The sequence below is a fragment of the Rhamphochromis longiceps genome, linkage group LG9 (genome assembly GCF_057381845.1).
Source record: "Rhamphochromis longiceps isolate RC_006_pf linkage group LG9, R_longiceps_female_GT1.1, whole genome shotgun sequence".
Taxonomy (NCBI): Eukaryota; Metazoa; Chordata; class Actinopteri; order Cichliformes; family Cichlidae; genus Rhamphochromis; species Rhamphochromis longiceps.
In genome coordinates this window covers 11,882,677-11,908,041 of record NC_140565.1, presented here as the reverse complement: position 1 = coordinate 11,908,041, position 25,365 = coordinate 11,882,677, and the positions used below count along the sequence as shown (strand labels likewise).

Below are 25,365 nucleotides of genomic sequence, written 5' to 3'. Positions count from 1 at the left end.
GTGATCAGTGTGGGAAGTCTTTTAATCAAATTAGTCACTTAAAAACACATCAGCTCATCCATGCTGGAGTTAGACCACTCAGCTGTGGCGAGTGTGGAAAGTCTCAGACTGTGACAAGCGAATCCCCTACACGACCACATAGTTCGCTCTTTCTAACAGTTCTTTATCCGGTTGCTCGTTCGTACAATACTCGGTTGCTTTTCAGCTGCAACCCCACACGCAACAACAACCTCAGGTCCCGACACGTCTTATGCAGGGGAGGCGTGATGAACTGATGGAGCTGCAGTCTGTCAGCCTCCCCTGCAGCTGCGCCACAAACCAGTCCCCGCTGCACAGACCCTATCTGGGAAACTGGTTCCAGAGCCTGAGCATTGTGTTGAAGCAAGCTACATTGTATCTAATCAGTGTCTCTGATTCTGTTCCCATGTCCCGATTGTAATCAAACTGCAACGAAAAGCATTAAACCGTCTGTCAGCTGAGTTGTTGTGGCATGAATGTTCATCATGAATTGTTGAAAAATTGTAGCAACAAAGTCTTTTAAGTATTTTTGTAATGGCTGAACGCAGTTTTTGCACAATTGAAAACGAGTGGGAGATGTAACAAAGGTGAATCTTTATTTAGGCTGTTGTCTGACTGCAGAATTACAAAGTCCAAGTGCAGAATGATAAAGTTCATGAGATTAAAAAGCAAATTAATTCCACTGTCCTTCATAAACTGAAGACCTGATTGCGCTTTTCTTCCCTAGTGCTCTTTTGAAATCTCTCTGTGATGATTTGTAATTTGAGATCAGATAACTCAGGCTTTCTGCTCCCTACTCCTCAGGCTGACTCTCTTCTAGGCTCTCCTGACTGTTCCCTTTACATGCTGATGATGTGTCTTGTAAATCTGGATCCCTTTCCAGCAGGACGCTCCTCTTTTTCAGACAGTACCTCAGCTGCTCTCTCTCCTGACAGTCAGCTGTCCACCTCTGCATGGCCAGTCGAGCCAGCGCCGGCATTTGAGGCAGAGCTCGGAGCAGAGCGGGCAGCCAGGCTGAGCACGGAGCAGAGGTTGAAGGTCGCAAACTGACATCCACGTCTTCCAGAGAGCCCAGACCTCCTGCTGCAAACAGACTGCACCAACCGTTGTCTCCCACCAAGCTGTTGTAGGACAGATCCAGTGCACGGAGTGAGGAGAGACAGCCCCGTCTGCACACGGCAGCTGCACAGAGGAAGAGGACCCATTGATAACTGATCACTTTACTGTTTTGTTCACAATGTTCACAATGTTTCTGATGGAGACAAAAATAACACCGAATAGTTTCATTGTTTTGTTTTATACGACAGCTACAGATGCTGGCAGCATGAAATAAATGAAAGAAATATCAATTTCCTTCAGGCTTTACTTGTCTTAATATACATTTATGCAGCCTAATGATCCACTACAGACCAAAAAAGAAAAAGTATAATGTCATTGTGTGTTAGTTACCCAGATGTTGCATGTCATCAGTGGTGAGCTCGCAGCTGCAAAGACGGAGCTCGCTGACGACTGATGGCTGCAGAGCATCCAGCAGGAGCGCCAAGTGACCGCCAACCACTTTACACCAGGAAATATCCACCGTGCGCAGATAGGACACCGCCAGGGCTGATGCATAAACACAAAGTTTTCACCATTTCAGGCTAGAGGGTGGAAGAGGTATTCGGGGAGAATGACTTGAAGGAAAACTTCTATAAATAAACAAGTGTGTGTGTGTGTGTGTGTGTGTGTGTGTGTGTGTGTGTGTGTGTGTGTGTGTGTGTGTGTGTGTGTGTTACCCAGAGCAGTGAAGGACTCGTTGCTCATGTAGCAGCTGTTGAATGGCAGCCTCCTCATTTGTGTCGCAGGGAGGGCGGAGACCAGCAGGTGGACCACACCTCCCACTTCCTTATTGGATGACACATCAAGCTCGGTCAGTGCAGTGAGAGAGGGCAGCACCTGGACTGAAAAACAACGAGTCACATGACTGCTGCAGCGAGCATGCGATTAGTGTCCGGCGTGTGAGATTGGTAGCAACTGACTCAGAGCCTCTAGATCATCTCGCGTGAGGCAACACAGGTGGAGGTCGAGTCTCTCCAGGTGTGTGACGTGAGCCAGGTGAAAGGTGAGGCGGCTCAGTCCACCAGCTAGAAGTTTGTTACAGGACAGGTCCAGCTCTCCCACAGAGGGGAGGCAACGGAGTGAACCACCTGCAGGACAACCAGAGGTGTGGGTGTTTTTTAATTTACCCCTCCGAGACTCTTATAGGACATAAAACAAAAGTAGCAATAAAAAGGAAAAATCCAGAGATCTTTGTACCGAGAGCATCAAGGCTGTCAGGCGTTAGACCGCAGGCCTGCAGTCGAAGCGTGGTGAGGGAGGTGGCGTGAGAGAGAGAGCTGACCAATTCCCTGAAGCCACCAGTGTCCACTTCCTGTGTGAGCTGAGCATTACAAGAGACGTCCAGCACACAGAGTCTGGGCAGTGTAGCCACCATTCCCCCTGAGAGATTTATGAACAGAAAAACCTCATCCATACACATGTATCAACAAAGAGACAGCAAAAAAACAGATAAGAACATAATAAAACACCAACTGACAGCCCTGTTAAAATGGATCCAAACTGCTGCTCCTTATGTTCTCTTCTATAATATAACTATACTATACATCTAACTAATAATGAGGTCGGTGTAGGCAAACTAATCTTCAGCCCGCTTTAGACACTCAGATTCAGTCTTTTTACCCTTGAGCCTTTATCATCTCACAGAGAGAGGATATTCCTTATATGGTCATCGTTGCCTCATAAAGTAAACAGAGTTCAGATAAATTAGCTAAAGCTATCCTCTCAAGACAGAATTTTTTTCTGTGAGTTAGTTTGAAATTTCTCTGTGAGCCAGTAAATCAAAATGAATGATCAAAGCTGTAAAACTGAGGGCTTATGCGCAGTGGATGAACCAATCCACCCATCAACTCATTCCAGGAGATTTCCATCTCTTCCACCTGGGGGAGGAACTGCAGCAACGTTGCTGAGAAGAAACGGCAAGAAAAACATCTGTCTGCCTTTCTGCCAGCTGACGTCTTACAACGAAGTCACATTACTTTATTCAGACTTAATTTTAGATGCTCCGCCTCTTGAAATGAAGCTGCATCAACTAACTGTCTGCTGGGCTCCGTTGTGTTTGTGCCTTTGGGAGTATTTTTAATGCAGTTATCTGACAGATACCATGTCTGTCTTGTGTGACAGGTATGTGCGTTTTTGTACCAAGCTCCAGCAGCTCTGTAGCCGTCAGATCACAGTGAGCCAAACTGAGGCTCTTGCTGTCGGCTTTCTTCCCGAGTCTCTTCAGGAAAACACACACTCGACCCCAGCCGACGTCCCGCTCACTCTCTGCTGACGCTGCAAAGCCTGAAACACACGATACACACCCACAGGGCTTAGCGTGTCACTGTAAACTGATTTTCCACAGTAACCTCTATTTTCTTGAGCTCTGTATTTTGTTTCTGAACCTCTGATTTTACGCACCTTTTTAAAAAAATAAATAAAGCTTCTAGTCCTCTCATCAGATGTTGTTACAGTCTGGCCCCAGATCTAAGAATAATGAAGTCAACACAGCAGTGTTAAAAACTGCTGGTTTGGGGACTCCAGTGAACCACAGTGGAAGAGTTGGAAGAGACATGAATCTTCCCAGCAGTGGCCAGACTACTGAAATTACTCCAAGAGCACATCAAGGACTCATCTAGGATGTCACAAAAGAACTGCAGGCATCACTTAAGGTCAGAGTTCACGATTCAACAATAAGAAAGTGACTGCTGACCAACAAAACATCTGGATGATCCCCAGACTGACCAGATGTAACAGGTTTAAGTCCAGTTACATCAGGTTTAAAACGAATACAACTTTTCAATCAAACATGGAGGTGGTGTGATGGGTTGGGGCTGCGTTGCTGCTTCAGGTCCTGGACGACTTGATGTAAATGAACCATGAATTCTGATCTGTACCAGAAAATCCTGAAGGAGAATGTCCGACCATCAGTTCATACACTGAAGCTCAAGATCACTTGGGTTATACAGCTGGATGATGAGCCCACCTGAGAATTTCTCAAATAACAGAATGAAAGTTTTGGACTGGCTTTGGAGTCCAGACTAAAGTCCAATGGAGATGCTGTTTATGCTGAAAAACCCTCCAATGTGACAGAATTCACACAATTCTGCGAAAAGGAGTGGGGCCAAAATTCCTCCCCAGTGATGTGTAACATTTGTTTTTATTTATTATTGATGCATGAACCTTCCCCCCCAAGGTTGGCACAACCAGTTTTGAGGCTTAAGGGGCGATGACTTTCACACAGGGCCAGGTCGGTTTGGGTAGCTTTTTCTCTTTATCAATGAAACCATCATTTGAAAACTGTGTTTTGTATTTTCTTGGATTAACTTTGACAAATATTAGAATTTGTTTGTTGATTTGAAACATGTGCATGTGGGAAATACTGAAACAAAATGCAAACTTTTGATGAAAACGTGCTAACATTTTTTACACAATTCAAAGCATCTTGAATCAAGCAGAGCATCGGCACGTTCTGGTTGTTCGCGCTCACCTCGTATTCGTTCTTGTTGCGCATGTGTTTGATGATGTAGTTCGCTCCGTCCACAGCTGGCTTCATTTCAGAGTACAGCTGATCCGTCACACCTCCATCATCCTGGGGTTTCACCACTACACACACACAAACACACGCCTCGATTTAAACATCCTCTCTGCAGGTTTTACTGCAGAGTCCACTGATCACGTATACGACCAAACAGCTGGCCCCAGCAGCATCAGACTCCAACACAAAGATGCAAAACTACGTGTAATACTGATGTGCTAAAGCCTGGCGACGAAGGCCACATCACTACATCTGATTCTGATTTCCTGTCACAATAACGCAGCATCTTATAAACACACTCAGGTGACGGTGCGTACATGCTTTATGGGTGACTCGAGTGGTGAAGCCGTGTCTCTCCGATTGTTTCTCAAACATCAGCTCGCTGCGAGACTTGACGGTGTAGTACTCGTCCGCTTTGGCGATGTAACCCACTGAACTCGATTGTCGCGGCAACGCTCCATCCCACGCTGGCTCTGCCTCCGCAGGGTGGGACATGAGCAAGAGCCGAGGCAACCGTTCGAGGAAAAACTGGACGTGGACAGAAACGTGTTTATTTAAATAAAACTCAGAAAGTTTTATATTTAATACATTACTATTGCTGTATGGCACTATTACAGTACTACACTGCAGTGTGTCTGAAAGCTGACACTTCAAGTTGGCATATATTGGACAAACAAAAGTAAATCAAATATAAACAAATGAATTTTAATGCCATAAATATTCTAAAAAAATGTAGTCATTGAATTAATGCTCAAATACGCCATAAATAGATATTTGTAGTATTTAATTCTGTAGTTATGTACCTTGATATTGATTCTCCTATTTTTGCTTTTGAATTAATTTTACTTTATTATTTTATTTTCAGCTGTGCTGCCTCAGCACTGTCAGTGTGAATCAGTGAATACACATCAATAAGCAGCAATGCATTAAAATAAGCTGGGAAAATATTGTGAGAGAAAGATGCAAAGCAAATACAAAAATTCTGCAGCTCAGGTCACAACTCGCACTCCGTTAAGAGCTCATATTACCCCAATTCTTCAGCAGCTTCACTGGTTGCCCATAGAGGCCAGAATAAATGTTAAAATCTGCCTGGAAGGGATGTGAGGTGGGCAAATGAACTGAATCATTTCTTCAACAGATTTGATTCAACCATGAGACAGTCTACAACATCGGCTGCAGACTCACCCACCCCCACTGCTGCTGTTCCACCTCTGACACCTCAGACACTTCACACCTCCTCTATTCACCCTGCTCACTCCCCCCCACCCCCAACAACAGCATCCAATACACACTCAACACAAGGCTCCAGCCTGTCTCTCTCAACCACCCAGGTTAGGAGGGAACTGAGGAGGATTAATGGCAAGAAGGCAGCGGGCCCAGATGGCATCAGCTCGAGGGTCGTCAGGTCCTGCGCGGACCAACTGTGTGGGGTGATGGAGCACCTCTTCAACCTGAGCCTGAGGTTGGGAAGAGTCCCACAGCTCTGGAAAACCTCCTGTGTTGTACCAGTGCCAAAGACTTCACGCCCCAAGGACCTCAACAGCTACAGGCCGGTGGCTCTGACATCCCACCTGATGAAGACCATGGAGCGGTTGGTCCTGGCTCAGCTTCGGCGCCTAACAAGCTCATCACTGGACCCACTTCAGTTTGCCTACCAGCCTGGCATTGGCGCGGATGATGCCGTCATTCACCTCCTACATCGTTCCCTCGCTCACCTGGAGACCGCTGGAAGCACTGTGAGAATCATGTTCTTTGATTTCTCCAGTGCCTTCAACACTATTCTTCCCTCGGTTCTGAAGGACAAGCTGGAGAACTCTGGAGTGGACCATCACCTCACTACCTGGATTTTGGACTACCTCACCGACCGACCACAGTATGTGAGGACTCAGGGCTGTGTGTCGGACAGGGTCGTCTGCAGTACGGGGGCCCCACAGGGAACGGTTCTGGCTCCGTTCCTCTTCACCATCTACACTGCAGACTTCTCCCACAATTCCACCCAGTGCTTCCTGCAGAAGTTCTCTGATGACTCTACAATAGTCGGCCTCATCACTGATGGGGACGACAAGGAGTACAGAGGACTGACTCAAGACTTTGTGGACTGGTGCCAGCTGAACTACCTCCAGATCAACGCCAGTAAAACCAAGGAGCTGGTGGTAGACTTCCGCAGGCACAAGCATTCTCCACTGCAACCACTGAACATCCAGGGTATGGACATTGAGGCTGTGGACAGCTACAGGTACCTTGGTGTTCATCTGAACAACAGACTGGACTGGACTCATAACTCAGACGCCCTCTACAGGAAAGGGCAGAGCAGGCTGTACCTGCTGCGGAGACTCAGGTCGTTTGGGGTGGAGGGCCCACTCCTGAAGACCTTCTATGACTCTGTGGTGGCTTCTGCTATCTTTTATGGTGTGGTCTGCTGGGGCGGCAGCATCTCTGCTGGGGACAGGAAGAGACTGAACAGGGTGATCCGAAGGGCCATCTGTTCTAGGATGCCCTCTGGACCCAGTGGAGGTGGTGAGTGACAGGAGAATGGCGGCTAAGCTGTCATCCCTGTTGGACAACGTCTCCCACCCCATGCAGCAGACTGTGACAGCACTGAGCAGCTCCTTCAGTGGGAGACTGCGGCACCCACGGTGTGGGACGGAGAGATTTCGCAGGTCTTTCCTCCCCACTGCTGTCAGACTCCACAACAAAGACTTTAACTGAACAAACACACACATCCACACATGTGCAATAACACTAAGTGCAATAATCTTTTCTGGCATCGTTGTATTTTTACTCAGTTGTATATAGCATTCGTATTCTATTTTTATCTTATTGTATATTTTTATTCTATTTTATTCTACTGTATATAGTATATTATTTTATTCTATTCTGTACAGCTGTGTACTGTATTTATTCTTATTGTATTCTAATTTTTGCGTCATAACTTTTGCACTGTCCACTTCCTGCTGTGACAAAACAAATTTCCCACGTGTGGGACTAATAAAGGTTATCTTATCTTATCTTATCTTATCTTATCTTACTTCTTACATACAGGTGTATCCATAAATCTGCTCCTTCATATTTGTGTGACCTGCTCCATATCACCACTGTTTCCCACCTTCTCAGATCATCATCTGCTATTCATCTTACTGCTCCATCCTCACACCTTAGTACTCTGGGGAACAGAGCTTTCAGTCGCTCTGCTCCTCGGCTCTGGAGCTCTCTTCCTCCTCCTTCCTCCTGTTGACTCCCTCTCCGTATTTAAGTCACAGCTCAAAACACATCTGTTTAAACTGGCTTATTCGCTTTAATGCTGATTTTATCTGTTGTCAAGCTCTGTTTTGTAATTTTAACTTATTTTATGTATTTTATGACTACTGTTCCTTTTATAAATTTTTGGTTTTTGTAAGGTGACCTTGGGTTTCTGAAAGGCGCCCTCAAATAAAATGCATTATTATTATTATAAATAAGTTCTAAATAAATAAATCAGTAAGTAAATAAATAAGTTTTTAAAACGTGCAACAGATATTTAAAATAAATGCACAGAAATATTCTTTGGCTGCTGCTTAAAATGTGTAATATGTTTGTGCATTGAATGGTATATTTTATAAATTCATTTCACCTGGACAGGATGTACATCACATGTTGTAGGCTTCATGTGTGTGTGTGTGTGTGTGTGTGTGTGTGTGTGTGTGTGTGTGTGTGTGTGTGTGTGTGTGTGTGTGTGTGTGTGTGCAGGTTGAGGACGACCACACAGTTTAAAATGACCACAGTAACTAGTACGACTGTATTTATTTTTCCCTCTTTGATCTATTATTTCTTTCTTTTTTAAATTAAATATACACATTATTTTCTCAATTTTCATTTCTTGTTATTTGTCAGCGAATGTTTACAGACTGGGAATTTTAAAAAACAGCAGTCCATATTTGGAGAATCTTCACCCCAAACAGGAAAACTGTAATTCTGGGCATCAGACTGGCTCCAAAGCAAACAGCTGTGCTACACTTTACTGAACAAATGATGCGCTTCCAGTATGCAGACTCTTTCTCCAAGTTCTCATTATTACTTCAGTCCCGTTTGAAGGCTTCTGTCCTGCAGTCCATTCCTCTCATGACTCTCTCCTTTGAGGCTACAATTCCCAACTGTTGGACGTCACAAGAGAGATACTCCCATACGGTTTATGACAAAATTTGATCCGATTTGATTGATGGCCCTAATCATGACCTTTTGACCTCCCCCCTCCCCCCCGGAAGTCTGTAATTTGATCCCCTAAGCGTGACGAATTGCATCCGGAGAAGGGAGGGGCAAACCCCCGGTGCATCCGGAGAAGGGAGGGAGGAAACTCCCGGAAGCGCGGCACCTGTTGTTGGGAAAAAAAAGAAAAAAGTTTTTAGAGGGAGGGAGGGTCTGCGGCATGGGAGGAGAATAAAAGCAGAGAGGAGGAGTCCGTCACAATTTCTAAGGCACAGACACAAGATGGATCCTTTCATTCTGCAGCCCAGCAGCGCCCCTGTGTACTTGGACGCGAAGAAATCTGCTCCCCCCTAAAGAAGGCTTTGAATATGACATATTCAAATAAAGCATATTTACTATGGAAGGCCTCGATCCGGACCTTATACTACTCCATACTCCGGAAGTGTCTAGTCATTTTCAGACCTGATGCATCATGTTCCCTAAGCATGACGGGAGGGGTATGGTTGCTGGGGGGAGATCAGAGAGGGTTCCTGAAGCACAGCGGTGATGCAGCAGTTGATTTTGTGCTGTATAGAGAGACAGAGCGGCGGTTAGTTTTCCGCAAACTCATAGTTTGAATTCTGTTTCGATATTATGACAATTTTCTCTGTATTTATTTATTTAATTTTATTTTTTTTACAATAGCGGATGTAATTTTACTTTCACAAGCTGCACCGGCGCTTGTAATGGGAAAAAAGAGTGACTTCCTATTGCCTGTAGAGAACCGTTTCTTTCAATAGTATTTTATTTTCCTATAATACAGACTCAGTAAAAAAAAAAACCTTTAAGATGATCAGCCTAGCAACAAATTGCATTTTTAGGCTACACCATAGCTTGTGATGAAAAGAAGAACTTTCTATCCGCTTGTAACCTACAGGCTGCCTACCCCGTATGTGTAAAAATGAATAAATACCCCTTAGTGAATACTACTTTTCCTTTTGAGAGTCCCTTTTACAAGGGACTGAAAAACAAACCATAATTGCCGTGACAGGCGATCTTGTTTCACACACCGCGGGTCAAGGAGGAGTGAGACAGCAGATATCAGTTTTTTCTCAATGCTTATAACGCGCCCCCCCAAAAAAATATTATTATTATTAAAACATCTATATGAGGTAGGTTTTGCGCAGCCTGCTCCTTGTCAGACCAAAGTAGAGAGTTTTTTTCTTCATTACTTTTACAATGGGTTTTCTCAATAGACAGAAAATGAAAATGAGGAGTCAACAGCCGATATTATCATTGCTTGTAACCCAGTAAATAATTTCGTACATCTCCCCATAAAATAAGCCTTAGTGGAAAAAAGCTCATATTCGAATAAGATTATTAAAGCACCCCCCTCTGTGGGAAAGAGTTTTTTTCTCAGAGTCGACCATGAGGCGAGTTTTGTCAACAGCAAGAACAAGGGCAGACAACTGTTGCCCATAAAGTAAAACAAATATCCGCCTCTAAGTCGTATTTTACCGTTGCAGAATGTGGAAAACAGACAGCCCTCACAGGAGGCACCCAGGGGCCCACCTCACACACCATAGTTAAAATATTTAAATTTCAACTAAATTTGTAGTAATGATCGGATTTCCTCACTTATCTACACCACACTCCTTGTCCTTGATTTCTTATCGTTTCTTATCGTTCCTCTGTCCCTTAATAGAAACCACATATATAGAAACTATCCTCCCTTTCAGTTGTCTTTTGCACTTCCATGTCGCAAAGCAGTTACTGTAGGTTATTTTCTGCTTATGCATTAATGTAATTAATTAACTTATTTATCCTTAAATAAGGTAATGACTTGAGTTCTAATGCTTTTTGTCTCTTGAGTTAGCTGTCAATGTGGGATTTTTTTCCCCTTTTGTTCAGTTAAAGCTGCCTTTCATTCTTCAACACAGCTTAAACTCTAATAGGTAAGCTTTCTTGTAATTTCTTAGTTCTTCAGGCTTCTTGAAAGACATCCGAGACTCTTCTTTGGATGCTGGCTGCCTTTTGTTTTGTTTTCTGTCAAGATGATCCCACACTGCTTCGATTATCTTGAGGTTTGAACCCTGGAGAGATCAATCCATGACTGATGCGTTGTTTCATCCAGGCATACTTTGACTACATTGGCAGTATGTTTGCGATCATTGTCGTACTGAAAAATGAAGTTGCTGCCAATCAGACACTACGTGGTATTACATGGTCGATCAAAATCTGGTGGAACTTTTCTACATTCATAATTTGATTAATTTGGATAAGAGCTCCAACAACACTGGCTGAAATCCATCCTCAAAGCACGGTAGAGTATCCACGCTGTGTTAAAGACGGCTATAGACATTCACTGTTGTATCTCTCTTCGGACCTCTTCCATGCATATTTCAAATTTGGATTCATTACTCCATAAGACATATTACAGCTGATTTCTTTTTCCAGTCAATTTCTTGTGTAATTTGGCACACCTCAGCCTTATTTTTCTCTGTTCTCCTTCCTTAAGAATGGCTTATTAACAGCCACCCTTCCAACTCAGATAACTTTTGATGAGGTTTCATGAAATGTTTACAGCACTTGAGTTACTCGCCACGGCCATCCTAAATGCTAAGAACACTAAACTTTAATTCTAAATTACGTAATTAACGTTAACCAGAAAAAACAAGCCAAAGTCGAAATGTTGCTGAGCTGACCTGTGGTATGCTATGTCTTCTAAAGCACGTATAATGTAAACAGAACTGGTCTTTGCACAGAAGCCTGTGGAGCTTCATAATTAACCTCAGTGTGTGAAGAGGACTCTCCATTTAATAATAGCTGTAATAAAATGTTATGGGCGACGGTGTTAAACGCTGCACTTGGGTCTAGCAGTGAAGATTTCAACTTTTCAATATGAATGAAGGCTGAAAACTGATTAGATTAATGTCTGATGATCTTTTCTGTGCTTCTTCAAGTTTGTAACACCAAACATATTAAAGGATGATGTAAGGCTCACAGGAAGAGTTTAATTAGACACACATTTACTATTTTCTTTATACTCTTTCTTTCTTGACATGTTTAATATGATTACTATCAGAGGAGAAAATGAACCTTGTGTAGTCTAAAAACTTTTTTATTTAATCAAACTGTAATGTTGTTGAACTCTGACGGACGTGTCTTTTAATCTTGTCAACAAATCCTTAATCACCTAAATCTGCCATTTATCATCTTGTAAAATGTTCCCTCTGCTTCTGTTGCACATCTCCCCGGACACTCTCTGCTTCACCAGCCCTGTGCAGGTGGTCCAACCCCTGCCTGCCTCCTTAAACTGGGGTGTTTAAATCTCTTTACCTCTGTTGTGAACTTCACACAAAGTTTGTGGTAACAAAATCAAACTGATGAGGATCTCGTTTGAAAAACACACACACTCACGAGACAAAATAAAAACAGACTGCTCAAAGCAAAAGCAGAGCCCTCACAGCTGGTAGTACAAACACAGTGACAACATGCGTATTAGATACCCTCAGTGCCAAAAGCATAAATATGAAAAAATGTGATCACCAAGAATATCCTAAAAATGGCATTGAGGTGCGTGTTACAGTAAAAAAAAAAAAGTAGCCAAATTTTCATCGGAAAATGTTGAATTTTAGTAAAAACAATGCTCTGTAGTTTGATACTGTCGTTACAGACTAAGCAGATGTTTAAAGCCTTTGGACGCACATTTGAAACGCACACATTCTCCTTATCAGCTGGAAACATTAAAGCCGTAAAATGACTTTTTCAAACGGATAAAAACTATTGAACAGCAGCAATGTTGAGCCTGTTCCAAAATTTGAATGTACATGTGTTGAAGGTGCGGGTCTTGTTGAATTATTAAACATACTTTCTTTAATTTTTCGAGCCACAAAAACAACAACTTTTAATTTTCTTCTGCTTGAGTATCGGCCTCGGGTAGCTCTACTTATCATTGCTCAGTCAGTTGTCTGTTTGTGCTACTTTTTTTCAAGGAGCACTGGATTATTGGTAAGGGTGACTTTATGTGTTTAGCTACTTAAGTGGAAGTACTGCGGAAAGTTTTACCTTACATACATAGATCTACCAGTACAGCTTCTGAGGTATCTGTTTACAAAATGTTATAATCTATTCAAAGGTTCTTTGCAACTTTACATTGATAAACATTATCCTTAACACATTTGGCCCACATAAAGTACTATGGCCATCACACGGTCATTTAGAATTGTTTAAATAACTCGTGTCTTAAGTCCTTCCATCAAACAGAAAATAATAAAAAAAAAAGACATGGTTCACTTTTACATCACAAAATGTTAGAAATATAAGCCGTAAAAATCTAGTGTGTGTGAGGCTGTGTAAGTAAAGCTTGCCCTTCACACCTGCGTGTAATAAACCATTTGTTGGGGGTTGTGGATTTGACACCTCAGCATTGTGAAAGTGGGGAAACATGTTTCTGACTGTGCATAAGATTCCTCCTTACAACTTAGAATCTCAGTTCTAAATGAAATTCAGATGTTTTTTTAAGTATGGCTAATGTATTATTTGACTTCTAAGGCACACACACACACACACACACACACACACACACAAGAACAACACAGAGAAGAAGAAGAGGGGGTAGTTTTACTACACATCATAAAAACGCAATCATTCATCTTCCAACTGTATCTTTCTGTTCTGTCTTTAGAATCATAGGTTGTTTACTGAACCGTACTTTGGGAGTCATACTGTTGTGATACTGGGGAGAAAAGGGTAAGGTTTAAACCATTACACAGAAAACTTGAATAACCTAAAGAGTGTGTGAGACCGCTAGCTGTGTTGTTCAGCAATAAACTCATCTACAAATGTGTTAGTAAAGAGCGACTTGTACTTCTGTCCCATTAAGCAACGGTTTAACAAATTTCACTGCAAACTATAAAAGGAATCTGGATTTAAATAGAACATAGTAGTGATGGATTAAGTGCAGGAAACACTAGTATAAGGTGTCTATTGAACAAATCTCCTTCAGCGTTCAAAATGACCAAAGTGAGGACCACAGGCGTTTCTCTCGGTTGGTTGTGTTCAGGGAAAAAGCAGCTAAATACACTGAGACTGCTCCGCATTGTTAGCGAGTTAACTCGGGATATCTGTAGGTTTTGTCAAACTTGGAGTGAACAAAAGCAGAAAAACAGTAAAAGATGCAGACAGTGAAAGTCTGGTTTATTTCATGAACACAATGAAACATTTTACAGTCCACAGAGCAAAGTAGCATACATGATAAATAGATACACATAACATGAGAAGTAAAACTCGTCGTCTTACCACATGTTATATTCTGTAAACTTAAAATAACCACAGAAATTAGAGTTTAGTGTTTTAAGTCATCTATTAAAAAACATGAGTCAACATTACTGAAGTGACGCTTTAACGATGCGTCTTATCACCGTGTTTATGATGATATAACATGTTCTCTCGTTAGTAGATGTCTGCGCTGTCACTTGTCATGAAAATGTCCAGAGCCAGGGTTCCTCTTTAATTACCATTGATCATTAATAGGGTCACAAAAGATTTGTCACATTATCCCCATAAACAAAATGCTTTTATAGAAATCATTGTGATACAAATATTTAGATTCTTGATTCACAATGTGCACGAACTCAAAATCTTTAGAGGTTCATATTTATAAAGTATCGCAAATAATACATTTATACCATTGTATGAGCTACACTTCTTGTAAAAACTGATTGAAAAAAGCTCCTGTCGTGACCTTCCTTCTGTGAGGACACACACACACACACACAGAGAGAGAGGGGGAGATCATTAGGATTGGAGGCGTTTTTGGATTTTCACTTATTGTTGGCTTTACAGTCACATAAAATTCATTCCAATTTTTTTGCCTTTGCTTCAATTAAGGTGTTTCTTTAAATCTACAGCAGCTTCCTTTTCAAAAAGTTTACTGACATAGTAAGGAAGTAGCTAGGGAACTCAGTAAGTATGAGCAACAACAGCTTAGGGACTGTTTCTACAATAAAGAGGAATTCATCATCATCTGCAGTTCATCAAAAAAAAAAAAAGTGCCATTAAAAACAATTCAGCAGATCCTCAAAGTATGGATACAATCTGTTTTCAGCTGTAGAGGTACGCTTCACGTACTTATCAACATGCAGTTTAGAGGCTTGCATTAGAGTGCTTTGGTACTTGGGCCTCTTTTATTTAGCACAGTTATACCATTGTGTATTTAGCTATATAAATATGCTCAAGAGTCTATTGTATGTTTGTCATGCAATTAAAAATTCAAAAATATAATTTTTAAATCAGTAACTTTGCAAATTTAGAGGAAATGTTTTTGGATAACAAATGTGTCACATTTTCAACAGGGTTTGAATAATCAGCGTTAACACAGAGACATTTATGCGCTGGGTATAACAAACGTCCTTACCTTGGAGCAGAGAAACACGGTGTATTGTTGCTTTTCTCTATTGTATAGCAGCGCCCGACTGTCAGAAACGCTCTGTGCGGGTAGCAAAGTCGGATCCAACGCACATCCAGGAATCCGTGTGAAAGAAAGGTCTCGCTGCAGCTAGGCTCTCAGGATAGTCAGGCTTTTATTTATATTTGCATTCTGGTGCGTTAAAGCAGCCTCTGTGTCCCGCTTGGATCCTCATTCCGAAAATTCAGATATTTAAATAAAATGGCGAATTGGTGAGAATTGATGAGGAGCCACTTAGATCCGTAAAATGAGGTTTGATTAAATTAAACTCTTATGAACAGCTATGAACTCTACCTCTCTGCTGATGTGTTCCAAACAAACGATGTTTTCTACACGTCCAAACTGTGTGCTAACTACCTCACACCACTGTGTCTGGGATCCGAAAAAATAAAAAGTTAAAACGCTATACCTTGCGGCAGTTGTGAAGTGCTGAGGAAACTACTGTGTGTCTGATGGGGTGTTTTTATATAGGTGGACTTGGTTTCAGTTGGCCTCTGACATGATAAGATAAAATAAAGGAAACTGTTTGTAATGGAACTACAGTGCTGGGATGCTCTTGATAAAGGGAGCCTCTTTTATTGTTTTATGACTTGTTTTGCTGACTGTTGGGGGCCTAACTGTAACCAACTCTGTCTAACTGTTGCAGAGTTAAGAATCTGTAGTTTTTAGAAGTAACACAAGAAAAGTTTATTTCTAAAGGAAAACCTGTTGTTTGTGGTGCTCTATTTAAAACTATTAGTGTCATGAACCGAAGTTCAGCGCACAAGCTGGACCCAGAAGCAGAGCCAACACACACAGGAGTACGAGAAAATAAACTTTATTTTAACTGAAGGTGTCCCGGGAGGGTAGAAGGAAAACACGCGTGAAACTCGAGAAACCAAGGGACCGGGAGATGAGTCGCGCAGGAACGCCGAAAACGGGACTGTGGGAGGCTGCAACAGAAAAAGGACAAGAATTATTGGGGCGCGGGGAAATAGCAGCATACGTGGGGGAAGAGTATGAGTCTTACGGTGACAGCGGGGCCGTGGGAGCCGGAGGGAGGGGTCAGGGTCCACGCTAAATTTGCAAAGTTACTGATTTAAAAATTATATTTTTGAATTTTTAATTGCATGACAAACATACAATAGACTCTTGAGCATATTTATATACACTCAACAAAAATATAAACGCAACACCTTTGTTACTGCTCCCATTCCCCATGGGATGGACGTAGAGACCTAAAATTCATTCCAGATACACAATATAACCATCCCTCCCAAACAGTGGTCACAAATCAGTCCAAATGTGTGGTAGTGGGCACATCTGCTATATTGAGATAATCCATCCCACCTCACAGGTGTGCCACATCAGGATGCTGATCTGACATCATGAGTAGTGCACAGGTGTACCTCAGACTGCCCAAAACAAAAGGCTGGGAGACACAGCACAAAACTGAAAACACTGACATAAGACACAGACCTTCAAAGTAAAACAGGAAACCCACAGACTGAACTCAGACACGGTACAGACAGAGAAAAGAGGGAACGCATGGGCAGACACTAAGCAGAGGGAGCACAGAACCAAAACCCTAAGAACTAAAAAGTCTAAACCCAAACATTTAATCAAAATAAACTGGAACACAAGATCACAATAATAATAAACACAAAACCCTGGGTCAAATGACCCAGAACCATGACAGAAAAGTACAATGGAAAATTACAATAAAATAATATGTTTCATTTATAAGCCAGTGGCACAACAACCCAGGTCCCTTGGCACGATTTACCCCAACCCCACCAAAAAAGGCATCATCCAGCAGTTTTGAGCTAACATCATGCTAGGTGTATAGACTCATAGTTTAGACACCAAAGCAAACATTTGTGAAATGTTTTTGAACGTAAATATGCTTAATTCTCATGCAATGAGGCTCTCCTCTTTGCAGGATGAATAAAATTCAGATCAATTCTATAAACTTCATTGATCCCGAAGGTTGGCCCCGAAGGAAATTGGGTTAAGGCTGCCTGCCTTATGCCAGCGCCATCTTACCCTTCCGACCATACATACATTACGCAAACATCACATGGGGAAGACAGGTCAGAGAGGTATAACAACGGAAAATGCACAACATGAGGAAAGACGAGGAGAGAAAAGAGCTCCCCCCAGAATAATACTCAATACGGGGGGGGGGTTGTTTTGGTTAGTGCGAACAAACTGCATCCAGTTTTACAGTTGGTCTAATGTCCGTCACTGGTCACCAGGACTCTCAATTTCCATTTCAGAGCCATGAGCTTCTCCAAGATCTTAGATCCATATTGCGTTAAATAAACACAGTCTGAGTACAGAATTTACAACTTCTTCTTGACGAGAAACCTGGGCTTGGGAGAGCCCGATTGTCCTGCTGAGATGTTTGCTGCCGGATACTCGATGGTGGGTTGCGTCGTGTGTCTGGCGACACTCTCGATGGAGGACATTGCATGACATTTACCAATTCGGAACCACGATAACAGAGTTCTGGCTGATTGGAGCTGGTTCAGACCTGGCTTATTGAAGAACAAGAAGCGGCTAAAGCTGTTCAAAATCCCATAAGGCTGGCCGACATGATAGACGATGGGTCTATCATCGGCTTCTCATCGTGAAGAAGTTGTCAATTTCGTTAAGGGACCAGTTGGTCAAATCCATAATTCTTCTTTAAATTTTTAGAGAACAAGTCTGGGAGACTCTCTGAGGGTTAGAGAGAGGCGAGACTATACAAAAGACATGAGAAGCCAAGCAGGAAAGATAAGGGAGAGGGAGAAGGAGAAAATGCGACCGCCTCCATCAAGAGCCAAGAAAGACTGAAAATCGTTGACTCTTCAAGAATGTGGGGTGACAGACCAATTTCTTCTATGGTTCCCTAGAAACAAGGGGTGGCACAACTTACCCATTGGCACTTTCCCCTTGTGGAGGAATTTTTCAATCATTCCTGAGCTTCCACAGATTTAAAGATATCATGTTCCAATTTTATGTTATTGTAAATACTAATAACAGCTTGAGATTATTTAATTTATGTGTCAGGTTCAGGTCAGGTTCAAGGTGACCTTTATTGTTAGTGCCAAAGGTTAAAGTTGACAATGAAAAAAAATTTCAAGAAACCATGTCAAGTACCGTACTTTCACGACCATAAGGCGCACTTAAAAGTCTTAGATTTTCTTCAAAAAGTACGGTGCGCCCTATAGTGCAGTGCGCCCTGTGTGTTGTAAGGAGGACGTAGTAGAGAACACCATGAGAACGCTAAAGGGTGAAGTGTGGGCGTTGATCGTATATACCGGACAATCGCACATACCTGTCTAAAAGGACAGGTATGTGCATTATGTGGAACATCGTTGTTTTAACAACCCTGAAAATGGCAAAGAGACACGCTTATGAAGCACAGTTTAAACTGAAGGCCATCAGCTATGCGGAGGAACATGGAAATCGAGCAGCCGCGAGAGAATTTAAGATTAACGAATCGATGGTTCGCAAATGGAGGAAGCTAGAAAACAAGCTCCGGCAGGTCAAGAAAACGCAGCTGAGTTTCCGCGGACATAAGGCGAGGTGGCCCGAGTTGGAGGAAAGACTCGAGCGGTGGATCATCGAGCAAAGAGCGAGCGGGAGAAGCGTTTCGACGGTCACCATTCGGCTAAAAGCAGTTTCACTAGCTGAAGAGATGAACATTGAACATTTCCAAGGAGGTCCGTCTTGGTGCTTTCGTTTTATGAAACGGTGCCATTTTTCCATCCGGACCAGGACTACGGTAGCGCAGCAACTTCCAGCGGATTATAAGGAAAAGCTGGCCATCTTCCGCTCCTACTGCAGCAAACACATCGCCGACAAACACATCCAGCCCAGCCACATCACAAACATGGACGAGGTCCCGCTCACTTTTGACATCCCGGTGAGTCACACTGTGGAGAAGAAGGGGACCAGCACGGTAGCGATACGCACAACGGGGTATGAAAAGTCTTCTTTTACTGTTGTGCTTGGCTGCCATGCTAATGGACAGAAACTGCCGCCTATGGTGATTTTTAAGCGAAAGACTTTGCCTAAAGAGAAGTTTCCAGCAGGAATCATCATTAAGGCAAATGAAAAGGGCTGGATGGATGAGGAAATGATGAAAGAGTGGCTGAGGGAGGTGTATGTAAGGAGACCAGGTGGTTTTTTCCACGCATCACCATCACTCTTAATCTGTGACTCTATGCGTGCCCATCTCACAGCCGATGTGAAAAAACTAGTGAAACAAATGAACTGTGAGCTTGCTGTCATTCCGGGAGGAGGCCTGACAAAGGAACTCCAACCGCTGGACATCGGTGTGAACCGCCCGTTCAAAGTAAGGCTGCGAGCGGCCTGGGAACGATGGATGACCGATGGAGACCACAGTTCCACCAAGAGTGGAAGGCAGCGCCGGGCGAGTTACGCCACAATTTGCCAATGGATTGTAGATGCTTGGGCTAACATGTCTGCTGGCACTGTTGTTCGAGCTTTCGCAAAAGCCGGCATCATTTCCGAGGAGCCGCACGGCACGGAAAGTGACTCTGACAGTGAAGAAAGTGAACCTGGCATGTTTGATGGAGATTTAGCGCAGCTGTTCAATTCAGACACAGAGGATGAGGACTTCGATGGGTTTGATTGATGATAAAAATGTGAGTACCAAACTTTGTTTTGCTCCTGCTTTATTTTTAAATACGCACACTTGTATGCTTGTGTGTTGTTGATGATGACGATTACTGGTAATAAAAATGTGAGTACCGAACTCAGGTTTGCTCCCGCTTTATTTTTAAATACGCATACGGTACTTGTATACGCCCTATGATCCAGTGCGCCTTATGTGTGTGTTAAATACTGTAATGGCACACATAACTGAGACTGCGCCTTTTAGTACAGTGCGTCTTATGGTCGTGAAAATACGGTAATATATAAGGGGCACTGAGAGAGCTGTGCAACACAGTATTTATTTTTTCAATATGATGCCGTTCAACATCACAATGATGCCAATAGGTTTTGCAAAAACACACCTCATGATCTTAAAATCTCAAGTTTCTACAGCTTATAGAAGTCACAGATTTCAGCCAATCCTCCTCCAATCCTGTGGGTAAAAATGATAAAAGACATCATTTTAATATATAGCACTTCAGTCATAGGTCACATGTCAGATGTTGGCTTTATAAAGCAGGCTAATGTCAGCATAAAGTAATAAAAGCATGCTGACGTTAGCATGTTGTGATAAAAACACCATAAAACATCTTTTACATAAGTTTTAGTATAGCCCTTGCTATGGACTTGCTAACAACTTTGTTTCTTCTATACATCACACATGTTAGCCAGAGAAAACTACTGTGTTATAATGATAAATCACTGAAGTTTGTTTATTTACTAATGCTAGTTGTAGTTCCACACACATCGCAGATCGTAACTGATCTCAGATCTGTGAAAGCAGAGCAAGGGCAGCATGACTTTACTGTGAAAGACCAGCAGTTTATCCATCATGTGAATGCCCAAACTACCAGGAAAAGCTGCTAGCCTCTGCAGTCACAAGATTGCAGTAATGTAAAGGATGGACACAGAAAGAACAGAAATTAAGTCAGTTATGTTGCTCACAACATCACTAGCCACAAACGTCAGTATATACACACACTCATATTTACAAATACACAGCCAAGTAGTTTCACTGTGTAACTTTTAACCACTAGCTTCCACTTTCCTGGAGCCAAACCATCTTCTCTTTATTAACTTTGTCTGGGAAATCAAAACTGTTTGTCTTAACTTCTTTGCCCAGAGACAGAGACAACACGTTATCTAACCCTTTAAGAATTAAACATGGTGTTGTTTAAGTCATGAGTGTGTAAGATGACATTTACATTTACAAATAAAATATTAGAGCTTTGAGAGTTTTTACCCATCAAATGAATAAAACATGGCTCCAAGTCTCAAGAAGCCTGGAAGGAGAACAAACCTCTAAAATTATCTCAAACACACAGTATTCACAGGGTTTTTTTATGTAATATAACTGCTGAACATGTTTGTGGTGCTTTGACTGTAACTGGGCGAGCTAAATACAAGATTGCTATCTGTTAAAACCAGGCTGTAATAGGCAGCAAACTGTCAGCTAAAAAGAGTCATAGTCAGGCTTACTAATTATGATTTAGTGACAAAGAGTTTCTTGTGTTTCTGTGCATGACTAAATCCATTTAAACTTTTAAAACACTGAAATTTATCAAAATTAAAATAAAACAAGTGATCTTTTTAATCAGAGGAAAGTAAGGCAACCTTATTTCCAATTTAGGAGGCTGTGTAAAATTGAAATAAGCATAATGCCGTGAATCAAGTCATTCCAATACTATAGTTTTTGAAATGCATGAGTTGCATTACTATAGTTTCTCCAGTGAGCAGTGGCTGTAATCAAAACCAGAAAACCTCCAAAGACAAGCGCACAGGAGCCACTGATTAGCTGCCTGACTCATAAGTGTGCACATAGATACAAGGAAACAGTGGAAGACAAGGACAAACAGCAAGATGAGACAGATGGAGGAAATGAGAGGGAACGCAGAGGGAACTAAGCACTCCACAAATCATCAGTAAGGGAAACTAGCAAAAAATGTAGACTCAGCATTTTAAAGAATAAAATCGAGGAAAAAATTCACAGAGCCAAACTGAATATAAGAAAAATAAGACATCTAAACTTTAAAACACTCAAGGAACTAAACTAAGGTAACACACCTTAACTATAGTAAAGTAGAGGTTATAGTCCACACTGCTCACGGACCCCGAGTCCCCGGAACCGGGTCCGTGACACTTTTCATTTTTTAAGCGAACAAAAAGTCAAACTGTACATATGTTTTCACCAGGGGGAGTAGCAATAATAATGGCCCATTTATTTACCGTTTGCTATATTTATGTACTGTTTTAGTTTAGTCAATACATCTGCATTTTGTCATGACTGATCAGCCAGGAGGAAAAAACTGAAGGTTAACAAAATGCGAGCCGTTTGTTAGGCTAAATACCACAACAGAAAAACAAGGCAGAAAAACAGTTTTACACACAGGGCATTAAGTTCATTCAAGGAAATTGTGATGATTCTGGAAATGGCCTCATACAGGGAATTCCAACTTGTGGATGTTGGTACCATTAGTTTGCTGCGGCTGACTTCCTCCACCTGTTCAGAGGCTAATGTTGATCGACTTGCTTTAGTCCAAAGAGGAGAACATTTTGCAATGCTACTCCTATATACAGCCTTGGTGTCTGCACAGGAATTTAGACGTTTATCAACATCGAAATCTGAAATCAAGTTAATTGTGTGTGATGCACATCTGCAGTGTGGAGGGAGGCTAAACTGTGCATCACCAGATGCGGTTGAAAGAGCTTCTATGACATCAGTAAAGGTCAGTTCCTCGTCATCACCTTCTTCATTTTCAGATTCAGACTCCAAATGACAGGGCTGAACTGTTACCCCCATAAAACATTTATTATTTACTGTCCAGATGTCAGCGGTGGTGGAAACAAACTCTACCTCTTTGAGTGTAGCCTTCAAGATAGAGTTCATTTTGTTATATTCTCTCTCAAGGTATCCTACAAATGACTTTCTCTGGGGCAGCTTGACACCACTTTTAGTTACGATGCACCAGAATGACTCAGAGTCTACAGTGGAAATCGGCAACATGTCCTCGACGATATAGCCTGCGACGAGCTTCTTCAGTTCCGCGACACTAAGTCCTGTCGCTCTTACATCTATTTTAACCTGTTTAGCAGGAGAGGATAGCAGCTCCGACCGTGCTCATAAAACAGGCTGGTTGACCAGGTGCAGCACTTAAGCAGCATTTTACGATGAGGACTTATGGGATTTTCTGACTGGAATATGATAGGTTTGTAGCATAAACCTATTCGCTGGAACGTTAAGGACAATCTGCTACGCAGCAAAAAGCAAGACACAAGGCACCAAAGCTCTCTGGTTTACTCATGCATGAGGGAGACCTGGCTGGGGCCAAGTGTCGTTCCACCACTTGACCTCTGTCAGACTCTCAGCCAGGTTCCCCATAGCACTCCTTTTATTGTGGTTACATGAATATGCATAGGGTCATTAACATATAACATCTTACATAGGTATACATGTGAACAAAGAATACTGTGTGTGTGTGTGTGTGTGTGTGTGTGTGTGTGTGTGTGTGTGTGTGTGTGAGGTCAAGGTGTGACCCTGTGAAGACTCCCCAAACGCTGGTGCCAGGAGCGGGTCCATCTGAACAAAAGGCTCTTATACTTAAACAGATATACGTGTGTTTGCTAAACCATATATCAGCAAGAGAAGATACGACCTCTCCTAGGAGGTGTGATCTACGCCAGAACACTCTGTAGAGGGAGTGAACGCACTCCCCCTTCATGCTACACAGAGTTGTTACAGACCTCCTAGGATGAGACATTCTTTCAATCTACAAATGATTATACACCTCTAAGCATATATGGTTAAATATTTCTAAATACAAATGACAATAACAAAATCTAAACCCATCAGAATACATTTAAAGATAGCTATCAGCTATCTTTTTGTGATAGTTCACATAGGTCATATCAAGAAAAAAAATGTTCATTTCCACCTAATTTACTTACTTTGCAGTTCCCATATCCACGCATGCAAAATCACATAATTGCACTGTGAAACTTGCAACACACTAGCTTCTCCTTTCCTGCCACCAAACCACCTCCTGTCTGTCAAATGTCTGTGGAAAATCAAAACTATCTTTGATTTCTTTAAGAATTAGAAAATGTTGTTTGCTTTACTTATAAGTGGGTAGGATGACATTTGCAGATAAAATTTTGGGTTTTTACCTACCTAATGATTAAAAAAAGGGTCCAAATCTCAAGATGCTTTTTTTTTCACTAGTGTCAATTTATTGATGCAGAATAATTGCTAGACAAGGCAAGCAGTGATTATGACTTTTAGTTTTTGACAAGACAAGCTGAAATAGTAGTAAAATATTTTGAAAACACTTCACTACACTTAAAAGTGTAAAAAGAAATGTTCCCCGTCAGTGTTCTATGGATCAGTGTTACTGCTGCAGATGATTAGAGCTCTATAGTCGTGTGTGAGATGTTCAGTTTTGCTTCCTTTGTCTGGTCAGCCAGGTTATGTTCCCTAACTGTGTTTCCCAGGTGTATCCGCTCTGTGCCAATTCCCTATTGCATATATATTGTCTGCGTCTCCCTCTGTTCTTTTCTCCCCCTTTGTGGAAGTGGTGTCTGTCTGTTTGTCTGTTTCTGCCCTGCTTAGTTTTTGTATTTTCCTTTTTCTTTTTTTCTAACATTAAAACTGTGATTTTTACATCTCTCATTTCCTCTCACTTGACCTTCCTGTCCCGTCTCCAGTTTGTTCAAAATATTGCTCCTCACAGACACCCCAAAAAGAGATCATATTACAGCTGTTTTAACTTCTCTCCAGTGGTTGCCAGTTAGTTTTACAATCACTTTCAAGTTTCTCCTGTTTGTCTACAAAACCCGTCATGGTTTGGCTGCTTTCTACATCTTTGGCCACTTGCAGCCCTGTTCAGCTTCCAGGTCCCTCTGATCAGCTGAGCAGATGCTTCTGACTGTTCTCTGCTCTGTATTTAAAGTCAAAGAGACCTGCATTCTTGTGGTTGTCCCTGACCTGTGGAAGAGCATTGCCCTCATAGTCAAATGTGCTCCCTCCACTGAGTCATTTAAAACTAGACTCAAAACGTATTTCCCGCTGGCATTTGAGTCTGTCTGATTTGTTCATGTGTTTGTGTCATGTGTATGTTTAGCACCTACTATGTATTTTACTTGTTTTTTAAATCTATTCTTGTTTCCTTCTTGTTTTGTTTTGTTCATTTTGCTTTTTGTACGGTGCCTGAAAAAGAGACTCGTCAAAATAAGCTTATGCGTTGGTTCTATAAGGAAGATCTGTAATCCATTATCTGCCTGCTTTCTTGGATGTTAGACCGTTACTTACAATTAAGCACTCAGATCCATATAAAAGGACATTTTTATATTTATTTTTAAGCCCAGACCTGGTAAATGTAGTGGAATTGTACAGCGCTTTGAGGGCCCCGAAAAGCGCTATATAAATGCAATCCATTATTATTATTATTATTAAATGTGT

The 25,365-nt window shown here is 41.9% G+C and overlaps 2 protein-coding genes and 1 long non-coding RNA gene across 3 annotated transcripts in view; all 3 read right to left on the bottom strand.

Moving 5' to 3' along the window:
• LOC146661782 (uncharacterized) overlaps positions 1 to 25,365 on the bottom strand; it is a 517,204-nt gene that overhangs the window by 127,902 nt on the left and 363,937 nt on the right. The gene's annotated exons all lie outside the window — the stretch shown is intronic.
• Positions 7 to 5,128, bottom strand: LOC146661798 (leucine-rich repeat-containing protein 31-like). Its single transcript, XM_085419450.1, has 9 exons — positions 4,951 to 5,128; positions 4,586 to 4,701; positions 4,082 to 4,136; positions 3,256 to 3,399; positions 2,314 to 2,496; positions 2,037 to 2,204; positions 1,794 to 1,958; positions 1,468 to 1,623; positions 7 to 1,200 (listed from the first exon to the last, which is right to left on the bottom strand). Exons 1-9 carry the CDS (start codon positions 5,126 to 5,128, stop codon positions 812 to 814), a joined length of 1,554 nt encoding a protein of 517 aa, XP_085275576.1. The 3' UTR covers positions 7 to 811.
• LOC146661797 (uncharacterized) lies at positions 13,973 to 15,683 on the bottom strand. Its single transcript, XR_014913274.1, has 2 exons — positions 15,213 to 15,683; positions 13,973 to 14,547 (listed from the first exon to the last, which is right to left on the bottom strand). It is a non-coding gene; the product is annotated as an uncharacterized LOC146661797 (long non-coding RNA).

Coding starts and splice junctions, on each gene's coding strand:
- LOC146661798 (XM_085419450.1), bottom strand. CDS start 5,128: ATGTCCCACCCTGCGGAGGCAGAGCCAGCGTGGGATGGAGCGTTGCCG. Junction 2,205..2,313: donor TGACAGCCTTGATGCTCTCG/GTACAAAGATCT, acceptor GTTGTCCTGCAG/GTGGTTCACTCCGTTGCCTC. Junction 1,624..1,793: donor CGAGTCCTTCACTGCTCTGG/GTAACACACACA, acceptor TTTATGCATCAG/CCCTGGCGGTGTCCTATCTG.